At 40.1% G+C, this 21,146-nt stretch overlaps 1 protein-coding gene across 9 annotated transcripts in view; it reads right to left on the bottom strand.

Moving 5' to 3' along the window:
• Window positions 1-21,146, bottom strand: part of ZMYND8 (zinc finger MYND-type containing 8) — a 423,241-nt gene that overhangs the window by 365,694 nt on the left and 36,401 nt on the right. For all 9 annotated transcript variants that reach the window (XR_003858448.1, XM_029614639.1, XM_029614638.1 and 6 more), the window contains one exon: window positions 17,690-17,760. Coding sequence is in view for 8 of the 9 variants with exons in the window: in XM_029614639.1 (XP_029470499.1) it covers window positions 17,690-17,760 (71 nt within the window). In the remaining variant the exon portion in view is untranslated. The remainder of the gene's footprint in view (window positions 1-17,689; window positions 17,761-21,146) is intronic.

The raw sequence follows: 21,146 nt of genomic DNA, 5'->3' as shown, positions 1-21,146 counted from the left end.
AATAACCGATTCACATCTACCCATTCTAAACCTCTCATGATTTTAAACACCTCTATCATATCCCCCCTCAGTCGTCTCTTCTCCAAGCTGAAAAGTTCTAATCTCTTTAGTCTTTCCTCATAGGGGAGTTGTTCCATTCCCCTTATTTTGGTAGCCCTTCTCTGTACCTTCTACATCGCAATTATATGTTTTTTGAGATGCGGTGACCAGAATTGTACACAGTATTCAAGGTGTGGTCTCACCATGGAGCGATACAGAGGCATTATGACATTTTCCGTTTTATTCACCATTCCCTTTCTAATAATTCCCAACATTCTGTTTGCTTTTTTGACTGCTGCAGCACTCTGAACAGACGATTGCAATGTGTTATCCACTATGACGCCTAGATCTCTTTCTTGGGTTGTAGCACCTAATATGGAACCCAACATTGTGTAATTATAGCATGGGTTATTTTTCCCTATATGCATCACCTTGCACTTATTCACATTAAATTTCATCTGCCATTTGGATGCCCAATTTTCCAGTCTCACAAGGTCTTCCTGCAGTTTAGCACAATCTGCTTGTGATTTAACTACTCTGAACAATTTTGTGTCATCTGCAAATTTGATTATCTCACTCGTCGTATTTCTTTCCAGATCATTTATAAATATATTGAAAAGTAAGGGTCCCAATACAGATCCCTGAGGCACTCCACTGTCCACTCCCTTCCACTGAGAAAATTGCCCATTTAATCCTACTCTGTTTCCTGTCTTTTAGCCAGTTTGCAATCCACGAAAGGACATCGCCATGACTTTTTACTTTTTCTAGCAGCCTCTCATGAGGAACTTTATCAAACGCCTTCTGAAAATCCAAGTATACTATATCTACCAGTTCACCTTTATCCACATGTTTATTAACTCCTTCAAAAACATGAATCAGATTTGTGAGGCAAGACTTGCCCTGGGTAAAGCCATGCTGACTTTGTTCCATTAAACCATGTCTTTCTATATGTTCTGTGATTTTGATGTTTAGATCACTTTCCACTATTTTTCCTGGCACTGAAGTCAGGCTAACTGGTCTGTAGTTTCCCAGATCGCCCCTGGAGCCCTTTTTAAATATTGGGGTTACATTTGCTATCCTCCAGTCTTCAGGTACAATGGATGATTTTAATGATAAGTTACAAATTTTTACTAATAGGTCTGAAATTTCATTTTTTAGTTCCTTCAGAACTCTGGGGTGTATACCATCCGGTCCGGGTGATTTACTACTCTTCAGTTTGTCAATCAGGCCTACCACATCTTCTAGGTTCACCGTGATTTGATTCAGTCCATCTGAATCATTACCCATGAAAACCTTCTCCATTACGGGTACCTCCCCAACATCTTCTTCAGTAAACACCAAAGCAAAGAAATCATTTAATCTTTCCGCGATGGCCTTATCTTCTCTAAGTGCCCCTTTAACCCCTCGATCATCTAACAGTCCAACTGACTCCCTCACAGGCTTTCTGCGTCGGATATATTTTAAAAAGTTTTTACTGTGAGTTTTGCCTCTACAGCCAACTTCTTTTCAAATTCTCACTTAGCCTGTCTTATCAATGTCTTACATTTAACTTGCCAATGTTTATGCTTTATCCTATTTTCTTCTGTTGGATCCTTCTTCCAATTTTTGAATGAAGATCTTTTGGCTAAAATAGCTTCTTTCACCTCCCCTTTTAACCATGCCGGTAATCGTTTTGCCTTCTTTCCACCTTTCTTAATGTGTGGAATATATCTGGACTGTGCTTCTAGAACGGTGTTTTTTAACAATGACCACACCTCTTGGACATTTTTTACTTTTGTAGCTGCTCCTTTCAGTTTTTTTCTAACAATTTTTCTCATTTTATCAAAGTTTCCCTTTTGAATGTTTAGCACAAGAGCCTTGGATTTGCACACTGTTCCTCTTCCAGTCATTAAATCAAATTTGATCATATTATGATCACTATTGCCAAGCGGCCCCACCACCGTTACCTCTCTCACCAAGTCCTGTGCTCCACTGAGAATTAGATCTAAAATTGCTCCCTCTCTCATCGGTTCCTGAACCAATTGCTCCATAAAGCTATCATTTATTCCATCCAGGAACGTTATCTCTCTAGCGTGACCTGATGATACATTTACCCAGTCAATATTGGGGTAATTGAAGTCTCCCATTATTACTGCACTACCAATTTGGTTAGCTTCCCTAATTTCTCTTAGCATTTCACTGTCTGTCTCACCATCTTGACCAGGTGGACGGTAGTATACCCCTATCACTATAGTCTTCCCCGACACACAAGGGATTTCTACCCAAAAAGATTCAATTTTGTATTTAGTCTCATGCAGGATGTTGGACTCTATGCCATCCCGGACATAAAGCACCACACCTCCTCCCGAGTGCTCCTCTCTGTCATTGCGATATAATTTGTACCCCGGTATAGCACTGTCCCATTGGTTATACTCTTTCCACCATGTCTCTGAGATGCCAATTAAGTCTATGTCATCATTCACTGCTATACATTCTAATTCTCCCATCTTACTTCTTAGACTTCTGGCATTAGCATACAAACATTTCAAAGTTTGTTTTTTTGTTTGTATTTTCATTCTGCTTTTTAATTGATAGGGATAAGTTAGAATTTTTTAGCTCAGGTGAGTTTTTAGTTACAGGCACTTGGACTACTTTTCTAATTATTGGAACCTCACTGTTGGGATGCCCTAATTCTAATGCATCATTAGTATCCTTTAAAGATACCTCTCTCCGAACCATGCGGCTTTCCCCTTTGTTCTAGTTTAAAAGCTGCTCTATCTCCTTTTTAAAGGTTAGTGCCAGCAGTCTGGTTATCCCCCTGGTTAAGGTGGAGCCCATCCCTTTGAAAGAGACTCCCCCTTCCCCAAAAGGTTCCCCAGTTCCTAACAAAACTGAATCCCTCTTCCTTGCACCATCGTCTCATCCACGCATTGAGACTCCGGAGCTCTGCCTGCCTCTGGTGACCTGCGCATGGAACAGGGAGCATTTCAGAAAAAGCTACCCTGGAGGTTCTGGATTTAAGCTTTCTACCTAAGAGCCTAAATTTGGCTTCCAGAACCTCCCTCCCACATTTTCCTATGTCGTTTGTGCCCACATGTACCACAACAGCCGGCTCCTCCCCAGCACTGTCTAAAATCTTATCTAGGTGACGCGTGAGGTCTGCCACCTTCGCACCAGGTAGGCATGTTACCAGGCGATCCTCATGCCTACCAGCCACCCAGCTATCTACATTCCTAATAATCGAATCACCAACTATGACGGCCGACCTAACTCTTCCCTCCTGGGCAGTAGGCCTTGGGGAGATATCCTCAGTGTGAAAGGACAATGCATCACCTGGAGAGCAGGTCCTTGCTACAGGATCCTTTCCTGCTGCACCTGGTTGGTGCTCTCCCATCATGAGACCATCTTCCTCCAAGGCAGCACCAGGGCTGCCAGTTTGAAGTTGGGACTTGACTACTATGTCCCTGAAGGTCTCATCTGTACACCTCTGTGTCTGCCTCAGCTTCTCCAGGTCTGCCACTCTAGCCTCCAGAGATCAGACTCGTTCTCTGAGAGCCAGGAGCTCTTTGCATCGCATGCACATGTACAACTTCTCACCGGTGGGTAAAAAGTCATACATGTGACACTCAATGCAAGAGACTGGGAAGCCCACCTCTTGCTGCTGGACTGCTGCCTTCATCTCAATTTTGATCAGTTCCTATTTAAGTTTTAGGTTGCTATGGGAGTATTAGTGAATTCACTATATGTCTGGTAGTGGCCTACCAGGGTCTGATCGAATTTTTTTGTTGTTGGGTTTTTTTTTTGTGAAAGTGGCACCTGCCTATAAATTAAAGGATGAGCTAGGGGTGGGTGGGCGAGGGGTGAGAGGGTTGGGAAATACAAACAGTCTAACTTCAGTTAGTCAACCTGAGTGACTCACTGCTCTCTTGATTAACAAATGTTGGTCCCTATTCAAACCCAATCACACTACCTCAACACCTTTCCAAGGTGAGTAACTGAGCTGAACTATTCAACTTTTTTACTTAGGTATACACTGCTCCTAACCAGTTTGTAATCCACGAAAGGACATCGCCTCCTATCCCATGACTTTTTAGTTTTCGTAGAAGCCTCTCATGAGGGACTTTGTCAAACGCCTTCTGAAAATCCAAATACACTACATCTACCGGTTCACCTTTATCCACATGTTTATTAACCCCTTCAAAAAAATGAAGCAGATTTGTTAGGCAAGACTTCCCTTGGGTAAATCCATGTCAACTGTGTTCCATTAAATCATGTCTTTCTATATGCTCTACGATTTTGATCTTGAGAATAGTTTCCACTATTTTTCCCGGCACTGAAGTCAGGCTCACTGGTCTATAGTTATCCGGATCGCCCCTGGAGCCTTTTTTAAATATTGGGGTTACATTGGCCACCCTCCAGTCTTCAGGTACAATGGATGATTTTAATGATAGGTCACAAATTTTAACTAATAGATCAGAAATTTCATATCTGAGTTCCTAATGTGCTTGCCCACTACACCATCATTACCTGGCTTACCTCCACAATACGCCTCCTTCCAGGATGTCTTCTCTAAACAAGCAGCAGATGTACTCCCTCCGCACAGGATTTTTGACTGCGCTATAAACCTGAAACCTAATGCGAAGTCTCCTAAGGGAAGAGTTTACTTTCTTTCTGCAACTGAGACTAAAGTTATGTCCGCCTATATAGAAGAGAACCTTCAAAAATGATTCATCAGACCCTCTAAATCCCCGGCTGGTGCAAGATTCTTTTTTGTAGGAAAAAAGGATGGCACTTTACATCCCTGCATCGACTACAGGGGTCTGATTGAAATTACCATCAAGGACCGGTATCCCCAGCCCTTGATTTCTGAACTATTTGACAGACTCCAGGGAGCCAAGATATTTTCTAAACTGGATCTCAAAGGAGCTTACAATTTGGTGCGCATTCGTGAAGGAGACGAATGGAAGACAGCTTTTAACACCCGCGATGGACACTTCAAATATCTCGTCATGCCCTTCGGATTAAGTAACGCACCTGCAGTCTTTCAAAATATGATAAATGACATCTTACGGAACTTACTATATCAATGTGTAGTAGTATATCTTGATGATATTCTGATCTTCTCACAAGATCTACAAACACATCAAGAAGACGTCAAGAAGGTTCTAAGATGCCTGCGGGAATACCACTACACAAAACTAGAGACGTGCGAGTTCCACAAGGAGTCTGTACCTTTACTGGGCTACACTGTTTCTAAAAACGGGTTTCAGATGGACCCTAAGAAATTAGAAAGCATCCGGGATTGGCCCCAACCTACAGGCCTGAAGGCACTGCGCAACTTCTTGGGCTTCACGAACTACTACCGTTCCTTTATTAAGAACAACTCATCATTGACAGTTCTTCTCACTGCTATGACCAGAAAGGGAGCCAATCCCGCTAACTGGTCGCCTGAAGCCATATCAGCCTTTTCGACTCTCAAAGAGGCTTTTCAAAAGAAGCCATGCCTCCATCATTCGGACCCGCATTGCCCATTTATCATCGAGGTCGACGCATCGGATGTCAGTGTGGAAGCGGTTTTAAGCCAGTACAGCGAATCCAGTGTGTTCCATTCCTGCTCCTTCTTCTCAAGGCAATTCTCGCCTGCCGAAAGAAATTATGGAATCGGAGACAAAGAGTTTCTCGCAATCATGCTGGCCTTTGAGGAATGGCGTCCTTGGCTGGAAGGCGCACAACACCAGTTAGTAGTGTACACCGATCACAAGAACTTGGAGTATCTTAGACACGCTCAACGATTCAATCACAGTCAAGCAAAATGGTCACTCTTCTTTAACAGATTCTATTTCCTCTTGAAATACCGTCCGGGAGAGAAGAACACTTGGGCTGATGCCCTGTCACGATCCTTCTCACCTCAGGATGTGCCTGACAAACCCCGTCATATCATTGACCCCGGGAGAGTGGTTCTTGCAGCTACTCATGTCGTACCCGCCGGGAAGATGGTTGTGGCTAGAAATCAAAGGAACAAACTGTTGAAGTGGGTACACAATTCCCACCTAGCCGGTCATCCTGGACAGAGTTGCACTTTGGCTATGTCACAGCGGTATTACTGGTGGCCAACCATGAAAAAAGATGTACAAGCTTATGTGGGTTCCTGCGCTGTCTGCGCTAAGCAAAGACTGCCAGCCGGAAGTCTGTGGGGCCTGCTAAAACACCTGCCAGCATCGGATGAGCCCTGGACACATATAGCAACCGATTTTGTGGTAGACCTACCACTCTCCAACGGGAATAATACCATTTGGGTCACCGTTGACTGGTTCTCCAAGTTGGCACATTTCATAGCCTTACCTGGATTACCTTCTGCTGGGAGTTAGCTAAACTCTTCATCAAACATATCTTTCACCTTCATGGAATGCCTAAGCATATTTTGTCCGACAGAGGAGTACAAGTCACTGCCAAATTCTGGAGAGCCTTATGTCAAAAATTTGATATCTCCTTTGACTTGACCTCCGCTTACCACCCTCAGTCTAATGGTCAGACTGAAAGAATGACGAGAACACTTAAACTGTTTCTACGATCTTACGTTAACTCAAGACAGAGTGACTGGGCAGAACTGCTGCTTTGGGCAGAATTTGCTATCAATTCGCATCCTGCTACATCTACAGGATCTTCTCCCTTCCAACTCGTCTATGGATGACAACTGCTTCTTCCTCTGCCAATTCCTTTAACAGTGGCTTCTCCTGCTGCATAGGCTACTGCAGCAGAGCTATCTCAGCTTTGGAAGTGAACGAAGAACCTGCTCCTCAAGGTAGGACAGAAAGCAAAAAAGAAGATCTACGATGCTCACCATCGAGAAGCACCTCAGTTTCAGCCTGGAGACAAAGTGTGGCTGAGTACCAAGTTCCTCCATCTTAAACTACCTTCAACACGCTTTGCGCCTCGCTATGTAGGACCTTTTGCTATCCTTCGGCGCTTGGGAAATCTGACGTACAGCCTAAAACTACCTCCATCTATGAGAATACACAACGCTTTTCATGTCTGTCTGTTAAAAACCTTGATGCTCTCAGAGTTCTCCAAGAAGACCCCAGAACCCACAAATCTGGACACTGAGGACGACACTGAATATGCTGTAGATGACATCTTGGATGTCCGAAAGAGAGGCAAGATGTGGGAATACCTCATCTCCTGGGAGGGCAATGGACCAGAAGAAAACTCATGGAAACCTCTGACCAACATCATGGATAAAGACATGGTACGTCAATTTCATGTCGCACATCCTCAAAAATCCAGACCACCAGGAAGAGGTCCTGGAAGGGGGGCCCTTTGAAGGGGGGTACTGTTGTGTCTGGTAGCAGATGGCTGTGACCACTCTGCCTCACCTCTCTTCTACCCTTTTCCTCCGCCATGGGAAGGATGGCTGCCTCCGATGCTGATTGCCGAAACCCTCGGCATCTCCAACACAGCATGGGCGTCCCCTTCTGCCATGCCTCTTCCTGAGGCCTCCTAGGTGTGCACACGCACGCCACCTATGCTTTTGAATACATCATGGTGGGAACCTCAGGGGCATCCCCACCGCATCAAGTCAGTACCTCCGGGTTTTTTAACCTCCGCTATAGCCCAACGAGTTAGCAAGGACTTCGGTTTTGCTAATCTGACCGCTTCTAAGCTATTTGCTTGGATTCCTCTTTACTCTCCAGGGTAACTCGCTCCTACAGAAGCTCTGGGTACCCGCTCCTCGAGGGCCTCTCCCTTCTATCTGCCCTTCGGGGTTCAACGACCTAACCTAGGACACCCGCTCCTCGGGAGTCCTATCTACTTTCTTCCAGGATCCTTCGGCGCTCCTAGGTACTCGCTCCTCATGGGCCTAGCCTGCTCAGGGTATCCTGGACCTCGGGTCCCTCTCTCCATTCTTCTACCAAGGAAGTTACCAGCACTGCCACTCTGAGTATCGCTACACTCCAGATCTCCTTATTCCACCCTTCAGGTTCGGCTTATCCCGCACTGTGGAACACTACCCAACCTTGCTACATCTGGGTGAGACCATCATCTATAGAGACTGTCTAAGCTTACTGTGATATCGCTGGCCTACAGTACTATCCCTTCCTTGAAGCAAGATTCAACTTACATCAGCACTACAATAAAGCTTTCTTCCCTCAGTGTCTGCTTACTAGAGTCTAGCCTATTGCTGTGGTTTCCCACGGGGCCCCTCCCCATGGGAGGAGTCATCGCCACTTTGATCAAGAGTCCACAATATGCCACAAACCCAACACTAGTGATTGACAGTAGAACTGAGAATCTGCATTCTTTAACTAGTGCTCCACACCTCATGTTTTCACTAATAGCCATAGGAAAGATGCAAAGTTCCTGTTTGGTCGGGAGAGCATTTGAAATTAAGTGGGGATCTTATTTTTTTTTTCAGTGACTAATATGATGTGGAAGTTATTGTTACTGAATATACTGGGATGCGCTATTTCCTAAGTTTCTAGCGCCCCATTTGTTTTTGTCTCATTTTAATACTGATATTACTTTATGATGCACGTTCTTGAACTGAAGTTCTACTTTCGGATCACAATTTTGAAATCGAGATGGTTTGATTTTGTTTTGTTTGTTTGCCTGACTTAATGTCAGCTGTGGGCTGCATATATAAAATGTAACTGAACTTTATCTATGGTATGGGTTTTAGTAATATGGATGGTATTCTGAGATTTAGATGCAACAGAATGTTTTTTAGCTTGTGCTCTTGACATATCATGATTTTATTATACCAATAATCAGTTGTAGTATTGTGAGGAGACTGCTTGGACACAACCCAGCGAGTGTAGTAGAGAAGGCTGGGGTTTGTTGTCCCTTGGTGAGCTGGGGAGAGGGGTGTTTTCTGAATGTGGGTTTATGTTTAAGAGTCATTTGCAGTGATAATGCAGGAAGTTTCTTTGACTACCATCTTCAGGGGGTAAGGCATCATCCAGGGATCTCAATAAGTGATCTGTTTTGTTTTGTTTTTTCAGAAAGAGTTGCATCTTTTATTTACCTTTTAAGATTTAATCGTTAGGTTTAACATCACCACATTAAATGTTGATGGTGTCCACTCGCCTATAAAGCACAAAATATTATTAAATATATTTAAAGTTAAAATCTCATATTGTTATGCTAGAGAGGACATCTTTTGGAGCATGCTAAACTGAAGTGAGAATGGATTAGCCAAAGTTATTATTCATCATTCTCTAGACAAAGGGGAATCACTATTTCAATTCATAAGCAGCTTCCTTTTCAAGTAGAACATCATTTTCAAGATAAAGAAGGCAGATTTATCATTTTGCTGGGTATGCCTTATAATTATAAATTAGCAATGGTTCTGTCTCAGCTAGCTTTTATTTGCTGCATGGGGTGTGAAAGGGCTCTCCTCTTTCCTGACTTGTTTTGCTATAGAGCCTTTGGCAATAAAATTATGAATGTCTAGGGCTTTCCAGAACATTAGCATAGGCGCTGCATTGTCATCAACTCCCCAACACACAAAGCGGGTCATACCCTTGACCTAATTTTCACTCAACTCCCAGATACAGACGGACCCCCCAACTTGCATGCCCATCCCCTGGTCCGACCCACTACCTTATAAGAACCTCCTGCTCCATAAAGAAGCCTCCTAGCTACCCTACCTCAGGCAACACCATTCACTACAGAAAAATATGTAAAAGAGACGACCTCATCTCGGCCCTCTCTAACACGCTAGATCTGTCGAATGCCTATGCTGCCCTATCATCATGGCACAACATTACAAATACTGTGGCCAACAAGATCTGCCCTTTACAATCAAGACAAATAAACTCACAGCATAACAAAAGAAAAAACCCCTGGTACACACTAGAACTAAAAGACATGAAACACAATCTTAGAAAAGTAGAAAAGGCCTGGCGCAAAGATCGGACCCCACACTCCTTGCCCGATTCAAATCCTCTTTACATTGCTACAGGGAAAGGTTAAATAATGTCAAAAGGGACTTCTTTTCTTCCAGAATTCACCAATTTCAATATAATCCACGAGCCCACTATGACTACGTTGCTTCGCTAACCAAATCAGCACCCTCAGACATACCTTAGGATGTAGCCAAAACCAAATGCGAGGAACACCAACCAATCATCACAAGAAGCCTACCCAGCCCTTTCAAAAAACCCCTCCAAAGGCCTGAACTCCTTAGAATATGCCACTGCTCTGGAAATTGAATCTCTTCTTAAGAAAGCCAGACCTTCCTTCCACCCCTCAGTCACAATCTCCACAAAACACCTCCTCTCCATCCCTAACATAATAGCCCAACCCATAGCCAACATTATAAATGCATCCATCACCTCAGGCTTTGTACCCAACCCCCTCAAACAAGCAATAGTCAAGCCAATACTGAAAAAACCTAAGCTTGACCCCACCGACCTGCCTAATTACCGCCCCATCTCAAACCTCCCGTTCATCTCAAAAATTCTTCAAAAAACGATCAATAAGCAACTCACTAAATACCTTGATGACCATCACATCCTCTCTCCATCTCAGTACGGATTCCGAAAATTCCACAGCATGGAAACCCTCCTCCTTTCCTTGTCAAACCAACTCATTAAAGGCCTAGATAAAGGACAAGCGTATCTCTTAGCCTTCTTAGACATATCCTCAGCTTTCGACACCATCAGCCACAATATCTTCCTGCAGCGACTTAATGAAATTGGAATAACAGGTGTTGCCCACAGCTGGTTCAAATCCTATCTCAGTAATCGAAACTTTAAAGTCAAAATCGGAAACCATGAGTCCAAAGCAATACTCCTTGACCAAGGAGTCCCACAAGGTTCCTCCATGTCTTCCACCCTCTTCAACATTTACATCCTACCGCTCTGTCACCTCCTATCCAACCTCAATCTTCCCCACTATATTTATGCAGATGATGTGCAGATACTTATTCCAATATCTGACACCCTTCCTAAAGCCATGAACATCTGGGAATCTACGCTACTTTCAATCAACAAGCTCCGATCCAACATTCACCTTGCCCTTAACACGGCAAAAACTGAAATTATGCTTATCTCACCACAAAGTTACCCCAATACCCTTCCCCTACTTCACTCCCTATCTCCACCAATCTCGTTCTCCCAACAGGTATGAGATCTAGGGGTCATTCTAGACAATCAAATCAACCTCAAGAAATTCATTAACAATACATTGAAAGAGTGTTTCTTTAAAATGCACACCCTAAAGAAATTAAAACCTTTGCTCCACCCTCCCGACTTTCATACGGTACTACAAACTACAATATTTTCTAAAATCGATTACTGTAACTCACTTCTCCTAGGCTTACCCAAAAACTCCATCCACTCACCCCAAATTTTACAAAACACAGCTGCTCAGATCCTTACTAACACGCGCAGAAATGAACACATCTCACCCGTACTAAAGGAATTACACTGGCTCCCCATCGCATCCCGAATCCAATATAAGACCCTCTCTATCATACATAAGGTTCTTCACAATGCCAAGATGAACTGGTTCAATGATTCTCTCATATTTCACGAGTCATCTAAACCAACCAGAAACCAATACCTTGCTACTATACGTACACCTTCCCCTAAAAGCACCAACCTGGCTTCCACAAGAGCACATGCACTCTCCATAGCCGGTCCACCTTATGGAACACATTACCTGTAGATTTATGCCAGGACGACTGCCATAAAATGTTCAAGCATAAACTGAAGACGTGGCTTTTCACACAAGCTTACACTTAATCCTACCCATACTTGTCACCCAGCATCCGCCTCTATTACATCCTCATGTTGATATTTATATACTTGAGACATTTTGTATATAGTCTTGACACATGTGCAATAATCTCTATCTCCTAACTGCTCTTACCTAATCTCTAAGCTATACTCTGCACCATACCTCTATCCTATACCATACCACACTCCATTCTGTACCTCACAACTTCAATCCACTTTCGCTACTGCAACTAATTGATAACTTTCCCCCTAGTGTATTATAAGCAACTTTGTAAGTAATTTTAGTGCTGTGTATATAGGTCCCTTTATATTTACTCTCCATGTTTGACTCCCTATAAATATATATATATATATATATATATATATATATATATATAATCATATAAACATATATATTGTTCTTGGCATTGTATGTATTTTTCTCCGGTTACTTGTCAAACGCCACTTAAGCGTAGTTTCTCGTTTATTGTAAACCGATGTGATATCCATAACGAATGTCAGTATATAAAAACAGTTAAATAAATAAATAAATAAAAATTGTTAAAAATGGTCTATTTGCGAAGAATATTCTGCTTTTTATTATGTATCTATGCAGCAAATTCTAATTCCTGTTATTTTTTTTTCTCTTGTACAGTATTGAAATTGCAGTAGTTTCTAGATTATCGATTGGAGATGGGGTGATTTTAAAATTACTGCAGACCAAGACTGGAATGCAAGGCAGCTAAATCTAAAATAGATGAAGATACACTGGGTGTAAACTTTGTATGCAAAGAAATAGGGTTGTTGGATGTATGGTGGTTTCTCCAACCTAGTGAGTCTGATTACATGTTTTAATCTAATCCGCACAAAAGCTATTCTGAAACTGATCATTTGCTAGTTTCAGAAGTTTGTTTTCCAAGGTGCAAGATCCAATAATAGGGATTATTTCTGTCTCTGACCATGCACATGTTACGTTGGCCGTTGAACTAAGGAATTCTGAGCAGAAAGCGTTTACCTGGCAAATGAGCCCAAGTTTACTTCAGGATGAACATTTTCATGCTTATCTGCAGGTAAAATAGGCCAAGAATATGTCCTTTAATACTATGCCACAGACTTTTCCCCTTTTGTGGGAAGCTGGTAAAGCTTTCATGCAGGGTTATATTATTGCATAAGCAAAAGAGGATTAGAAATACTGAAATTCTCAGATTAACCAATGTTGTAAAACTGGCCCAGGATAAACAAAGTAAGCTTTATCAGTTGTGCACATGCAGACAATGGATCAAGGATGGACAGCTTTAAATCATTTATTGTGTTTCAAAGGACTGCAAAATCTTTTAGCTTTTTAAAATATAAATGATATAAATATGGGAACAAACCTACTAAGCTACTGGCCAACTTGGTGGAAGTGAAAGGACAGCGTTCCATCATTATAAGCATGGGATAAATCTGGGTTAATCAAAACGGGTTCAATAGATATTACTAAGAGTTTCATAGATTACTTTCAAAAGTTATATGATAAACAGCAAGAAAATGCTGAAATAGTTTTTCAATTTTGGTTGGCCAAAACTTACTAAAGAAAAGCTGAATAGACTTGAATAGGCTTTACCTATTAGAGATTCAGATATTTATTGTGTTATTCAAGGACTCAAACTAGGTAAGGCATCAGAGTTAAATGAACTGGGGTCAAAAATGTATAAGATTCTTAAGTTTCAAGTGTTACTTCCCTTAACAAAATTTTATAGTAATATTCTATATCATGGTACTATTCTGAGATAAATCAAATCGCTAATTGTAGTTTTGCCAAAGAAAAATAAAGATCCTTATGAAGTGAGTTCTTATCACCCTTTCTCTTTAATAAATGTAGATTTAAAAATTTTGGAATCCATGTTAGCGAACAGAATAAATGGAACATCCTAGATTTGGTGGCCTCTGATCAAACTGGTTTTATTAGGAATAACATGGGGTAAAAAAATGTTTGAAAATTGATAGCTACATTGAGCCAAAACAACAAATCGACAGGCATAGATACTCAGCCTAGATGCAGAAAAAGCTTTTGACTCCCTATCATGGACTTATATGTTTTGGGCATTTGAGAATTTTGATTTTCAAGGCAATATTTTAGACTGAAGATCTTATATAAACATTCCCACTGTGTATCTTCTTATTAATGGTTCTGTCTCAGCTAGCTTTTATTTGCTGTGTGGGGTGTGAAAGGGCTCTCCTCTTTCCTGACTTTTGTTTTGCTATAGAGCCTTTGGCAATGAAATTGTGACTGTCTAGGGCTTTCCAGAACATTAGCATAGGTGCTGCATTGTTAAAAATGTCTATTTGTGAAGGATTTTCTGCTTTTTGTTTGAGATTCTTATGCTGGCATACCTAATACAAGAGTTGTTTTTACAATTTCATTCTTTTGTAGGGCTAAAAATTAAATTTTGATAAATCCGAGGCTCTGCCTTTGGACGCAAATGGGCTGATGAAAATTTGAAATATTTGGGAGTTTGGATCCCATGAGATCTTCTTTATATAGTCTTAATATATCAGAGGTTGTTTCATTAATAAGGTTGTAATTGAATATGTGGAAAGATTTCCCTATGTTTTTCATGGATTGATATGTATGTTTGAAAATGGAGATTATCCCAAAAATCTTATGCAGAATACAAATGTTACTTTGCTGGTTAATGAGGAGCAATCATTCTCTGTTTAGGTCTTTGTTTTTCAGTTTTATTTGGAGGGGTAACTGTTTTAGGGTAAACTATGATATATTAATACTAAAGACTGTGGTGGGCTAGACCGCCCTAATCTTAAAATTTTACAATGCTGCCCACCAATTGTGTTTGGTGGGGGAGTGGCACACTAGAAACTGTGTATTGTGATATGGTTTACCCTTATCCAACAAACTAATAATATATGCTGGCTCAAAAAACCTCAAATATATAGCTACTAAACAAAAACAGAACGTTACAACTTGAGGTATCCAATACATGTGAATGATGTCAAAATATCTAAGATTGCAAAAGATGTTTTGCAATGAGCCAATGCTGCCATTGTCACCTGCCAGTGCTTCTTGCTCATTCACAACAGGTATAATATCCCAAATTCGCACTTTTTTGCATTTTTTTTTCAAGTGCAACACTATTTGATTTCTTTGAAATGGACTGAGAATGTTGTCAAAAAAGAACAAAACTTTTCCCCAGTGGTACAAAGTATAGAGGGAAAATTCCATATCATAACGGTATATGCTATGTAGACAGCAATTTTCAAAGTCAGCTGTGGGATCCTTAAGTAATTCAGCAGAGTTCTGGTCATGGCTGTTACAGCTGCAGATGTGCAATGGTCAATTATAGACATGAACATGCGAGAAACGAAATTCAAGTTGTTACATCACTCCTACATTAATGATGTTAAACAGTATCACATGAAATTTTCTGTCAAGCCCCATTGTACAGATGTAAGGTAGAACATGGTACATTGCTACATCAATTTTTAACATGTAGTAAGCAGTCATCTTTTTGGGGTGATGTGCTATCTATTCTGCAGAATTAAACAGGGGTTTTGCTTCCTCAGAGGGGCATGATTCTATTACTGGAGGATATATCTGGAGTTCCAAAGATTCCTAATGGTGTGAAGTAATGTCTTTACCTCATTTTGCAAAAAACTTGTAAATGCTTTCTGATGTTACCCACCCTGAGGCTGTAGCAAACTAAAATGTTCGAGATTATGCAAATGAAAAAGTTGGATGTAAAGTTGTCCAAACGGAAAATGTGTGAATCAAATAAGACTGGAAGATGTACTTTAATCAGTTACAAACAGATTTGAAGCAAAGTGTGTCTGAATTGGCATATTTTGTAGCCTGTGGCTCAATATCTTCAAATAATGCCTAACTTCTAAGTTGAAGAGGCCTTCCCTATAGTTGGTAGTTTTTAGACTATTAGGAAGTATCCTTTTTCAATGGACATTTGTGTGTGTTTTTGCCTGTATTATGAATGGATAGAGAGAATGTTGGCTGGACCATTTCTGTCGATAATTATATGGATGGATGCTTCTCTATACATGGGTTGGTATGAGTGGTTTGTGTGTTGTGATTTGATCTTTTTTTGTTTTAAGAAGAAAAATTCAGTTGTGCATGCTGCAAGTTGGATCTGCAACTTGGGTATGTTTTTGTATATTTTACATTGTACTTTGTTATGTATGAAGTTTTTGATTTTGATATATTTTGTTGCCTGTTGTAATTTGTGTTTTTGCAGAATAAAACATTTACAAAATCAACCCAACTCTCAATACTGACACTCCTTTTCCACGGGTGATGCATAATATAGGCTCTTGGATGGAGGGGGGATGGAAAAGAAAGGTAGCATGGAAAAGGATTATCGACATAGGCACCAGCTCTGTGGATGCTTTTTCATTGTTGAGCAAACTCCTTCACTGTATCCAGGAAGGGATAATTTGTGTTGAGTTTGGCATCCTAAATCATTCTGAAAAGTTAGCTCCTATCATCAGTGCAAGTAAGGACAAATTTCACCAGGGGACGGTGTGGGGAAAGAGGGGAGAAAAAGGAAAAAGTATTATGGCGTGTGGAAAGTGGGTCATCAGTGGGAAGGTGAACATTGGGCACATAATGGATAGAAAAAGCATCACCATGGAGGAGTTGGAACACAACAGAGGAGTGGGGGAATGAACATGAGCATCATTGCTAGGGCAGGGGTGAGAGTGAGGATGAATAATAATAGCATGGGAGAAGGCAGATCAGTGAGAATCAGCAAGATCACAGTCATTGAGAGAAGAGGAATATCTCCACTGGGAAGTGGGAGCAGGGAAGAAGGATGAGCACTCTCACCTACAGAACCTTAAAATACACAAACACTTATAGGGACCTATGAAGTAAGCATTTTCCCCATAGACATAAAATGGAGAAAGTCCTTTAGTACATGGGTCCCAAGGTGAGCCCTTCTACTGCTTGCTTTTATTCATCTGAATCTAGGTTCTGAAACAAATTTCTAGAGAAAAACAGGTGTTTATACAAGGAAAAGGATTTTCCTGTCTGCACATGCCACATCACCTACTTCAACAAGCACTCTAGAAAAATCTGCCTCCAATGAGCCGGTTTAGAACACAATACTTGAAATTAAATTATGCAAATATAAATTTTTAAATTTCAAACCAAAAAATATATGAACCAGCTAATGTATGAGCAATTTTTTATGACATATAACATTTGAAGAAGAGGCCTATGAAGTCTTGAAAGTTCAAGTACGACAACATCTTTCTTGTTGGTCCTTTTAAAAATATCACAGCCTCCAAAGATGATCATAAATAAGCAAACCTACTCCCCTAAACAAACCTCACAGAAGTATAGAAATCCATGTTCAGGTCTTCAATGAAAAAGTACACACAACTGACTGCATTTTAAAATCTGCCATTTCATATCCTCTTCTTGTTAAACATAAAAAGGAGGGAAGAAAAAGGAGTAGCTGTCTACACTGGCAATTAGCAGCCTGTTTTGCCACCATTTTGCAGCTGCTTTGGGAAAAAGCAGCAAAATGGTGTCTGGTTACTTGTACTCCCTTGAACAACACTGCACATAAACTCTACAGGGTGAATGCACCCAGTAATTAAGGGTGTCACTTATTTACTGAGCTCTGCATTATATTTCTCCTCCAACATCTGTACTCACCAATCTTCTCCAACACCCTTGGTATAGACAGTTGTACAGTGTAAGTTAATTTCACATACAATTTGCAGTCGAATTCGCTTTTATTTCATTCACATGTAAGTGAAGTGCATTAATCTAAATCTGTAGCCACATACAATTTCTTTCACATTTCCATGGCAGATTTCTTACACAGAAGCAGTACAAAACCTGGATGTACAGAGCAGACAGTACATTGCTGCATTTCTCTAAGGTATTTCAGTCCCTTTCCTTCTGAGAGCAAGAAGCATGTTATTTTCCTCACCTTTAGAGCGTGTAGAGATATCCATCCCCTCCACCACCTCCTGCTCTGTCTTTATTTCTTCTTCAGCCAAGCTATAAGAGTTAATGAAAAATATATATAAACCATTATCTGTATGTACACGTTTAACCATGAAAACTTAATTTGTTTAATTTTAGTCAAACATGTGTGGCTTAACGACAAATAAGGAGCCAAATACTAGGTTGCTGGGGTTTTTTTTTTGGGGGGGGGGGGGTGGGGAGGGGTTATCGAAGTGTCTTCTAACTGAGCTTTAACTGTGGCTTTTCTATGACTCTGAAATTCTATAAGAAATATAACAAATGGTACTATTCTTCCTATACCAGCATATCTTAAACAATGCATTATTTAGAAATCCTTAACCAGTAAAATCATGAATATATTTCACATTTTTTTTCTAGTGACAGAAATCAAAGTTCAACATTGTCAATGATATTTAGTTATATAAAACTTTTCATTATTTTGCTTTTCTACAAATTATACCTATTACTGACATGACAAATCATTCTGGTCACAAAAGCTTAAAAACATTCCCCAATTGTTGTTTGTTACAGAATATAACATACAACGTGAGTGGTAAAAAAAACAAATATAAATGCTTCTAAGTACTGACAGAATACTAGCATCTAACATACTAACATATACTCTCCAAGGGTTTTCAGAGCCTTGCTGGGAGATTTTCCAGTATTTGCTGAAGATCTGCTGACTGTGCTGGAGGCATAGATCAATTACATGGATTCCCAGGGGTTGATAACGCTGGAGACTCCCACAAATGCAAAAGGGCAAAAAAGCTAGAGATTTCGGCAAAATGCCTGGAGACTTGTATGGTATGCAAGCAGAATCCTAATGTGTATTTTATTTATTAGTCAGTGCAGGGACAAATCCAGATAAGCACCAATTACAGTCCTCATTTTCAGCCTTTAGAAAGGAGGAGGTTGTTTGGCTCCAGTTTTGAAAGGATACAGAATAAATAAACTGCTTTTCAAATTATTCTGTGTTTGTAAATAAATATATTTAAATTTCAGATAACTTTTGCCAAAACAGATAGATTTTGACCATGTCAGCATTTCTGTCTTTCAGAATAAATCAGTGACACCTAAGAGCCTGACAACCTCAACCAAAGAAACAGCAGCAGCTTTGTTCCCTAGCAAAGGACTACAATGCATTATCCCAGCAAAAGAACTTCATGGAAATCAAGAATCCTGTTTCATATGGCACAACTTACTGGATCTATCCATGTCTATGATAGGAAAACACTTCTTATGATATACCAATGGCTTTAAAGGTATCTTAAAGATCAACACTGTACAGTATGAATGTAATCCTTTACCTTTTTGGTTATGTTCACATACTTTATTTTCTGTTCATTTCGAATTGATAGGCTATCTAGATTTCTATTAACATCAGCAATAAAAGTTATATTTCTGCTTACGATATTTGATAGGGTCATTTTGTTCAAAAGTCATATCATGAAAAAAACAAAATGATATTTTAGTTTCTTAGAAATTAGATATCTATCACCCTTCATCAAATACCTAGGGACAACATTTATTCAGCTAAGGCATAGTGGACAAACTGAGATAAAGTGTAAAAATGTAATTCATTTCTAAATGATGGTTAAAGTTTGTGTTTCACCCAGTCTCAGAAACCTGCTTTTAGATGTTGAGAAGTGCAAAAAAAAAAAAAAAAAGCTGATGTCTTCTTATGTAACAAGGAAACACTTTCTAGCAGTGTATCAGTTAATGTGATATACTGTACGTTTTCTTCAGTCACGTCCTTGCCTGATAGTTACTGACACTACATTAGCTAGGTTTGCATGCAATTCACAAACAGTTAATTTCAGACAATTTACATTAATATGTTGCCTGCGCATAAGGAACCGAAGAATATCCAGTCTAAAGGTAGCGGCAAGTTGTGTTAAATCTATTATACTCATATCTCAACCTGTATTAGATTCAGAGAGCAATTAAAAGTTGCAGCGCAACTGCTAACCCTGACATTTAACCGAGAACATCTGACAGCTCTGGGAAAACCATTCAGTCTATCCATACTCACATGCACAGCGTTCTTGCATGGGGAATCAGTAAATGACTGCACATCAAGAACATGCACTTATGGAGACAGTTGATAAATATCAGATTTTGTTAGACCATGCCCCAAATGTTCATTTTTATCCTCAAAATACTTCCTTCCTTTTGTACTATACACTTGTGAGTGGCAAGTATGAAGGAAAATGTCAAAAAATCCAACCCCATCTCTATCCCCCCAAATGTTAGCATGCCAAAGTTGAATAAGTACTAGCTTTGCATAAGCACTCACCTACAACAGTCTCCTACTCATCGGTAGTTAAGCTAGATATGAAGGATTCTTAAAATGGCGTCTGGCAGGCAGCAGTGACTGCCTCACTGCTGTACTGTGTCTAAAATGGTAGCAGTTTATTGAATAACTGTGTCTCTAGTTTAAACGAAGCAATAATCTGAACATCTGAAAGTGCAGAGGGCAAAGCACATCTGACAACCAAATGTTTAGATACAATTTACAAAATAGGAAGTTCTGTCCTTTAAATAGGAGATTTGCTTAAAGTCATAGGTTACTGAGGAAGACTTCCAACTTTAGAGTCAAAGCCTGACTCAAAATTTATTTTTTTTTGCTTCTAATTCTTAAACTATCATTTTTGTCATGCTCTAACCTAATAACACAGCAAACAGTGCACAAGTCAAAAACTAATTAATGGGAATGTGTACAGAGATATTTTTTAAGTTTAGGATTCTTAAATAAATACACCAAGCTTCATAGCACACTAAGAAAAACATCAAGGACTTTTAAGGTAAAAGAAAGTTTCTAATATATCTTATTTTTCAAACTAGGGGATACATTATGACAAGGCCTCAGCATAGTAAGTTGGCCATGTCTAACTCTGAAACAAACAAAATATAGCTCTAAAACAATCCATTTTATTGGGGGAAGGTCTATAATTAAAGAAAAAAGATGTAGCAGCACAGCTACTTGTGAATATCAAAACAGCCTCACATCACACACAGCTTATCCTTTTCCACTGTGCCAAAGAGTTTACAAGCAGTGACAACTGGTATAAAAACAGTTAATGTTTCAGCAGAAAATGGCTGAATGTCAGTATCACTGTAGTCATACTATAAATGACTGCAATGAATTCTTCCAAGTGAGATTTCCAAACAGAGGAAGGCACCTTCTCCATAAACCAGACTTTTGCAATCCAGTTTGAACTGGTTTGTGCAGGCAGGTCCCATCCTGTTGGCTTGTTTCAGTATTTTAGTTACTTGCTTTTAGAACATATTTCAATCGACAGCTAAAAACAGTACCCCTGCAAAGCTTAAAAGACAAGTGTCCTCTCTCAAGCCCTTAGTATATGGCCAGGAAGCCCTTTGTTTCTGTCCACTGCAAGCTTTAGTCAAGTCAGAACAGT

This window comes from Rhinatrema bivittatum, chromosome 8 (genome assembly GCF_901001135.1).
Source record: "Rhinatrema bivittatum chromosome 8, aRhiBiv1.1, whole genome shotgun sequence".
NCBI lineage: Eukaryota > Metazoa > Chordata > Amphibia > Gymnophiona > Rhinatrematidae > Rhinatrema > Rhinatrema bivittatum.
Note: the sequence above shows the minus strand (reverse complement) of the source record. Positions and strands in the feature narration are given on the sequence as shown.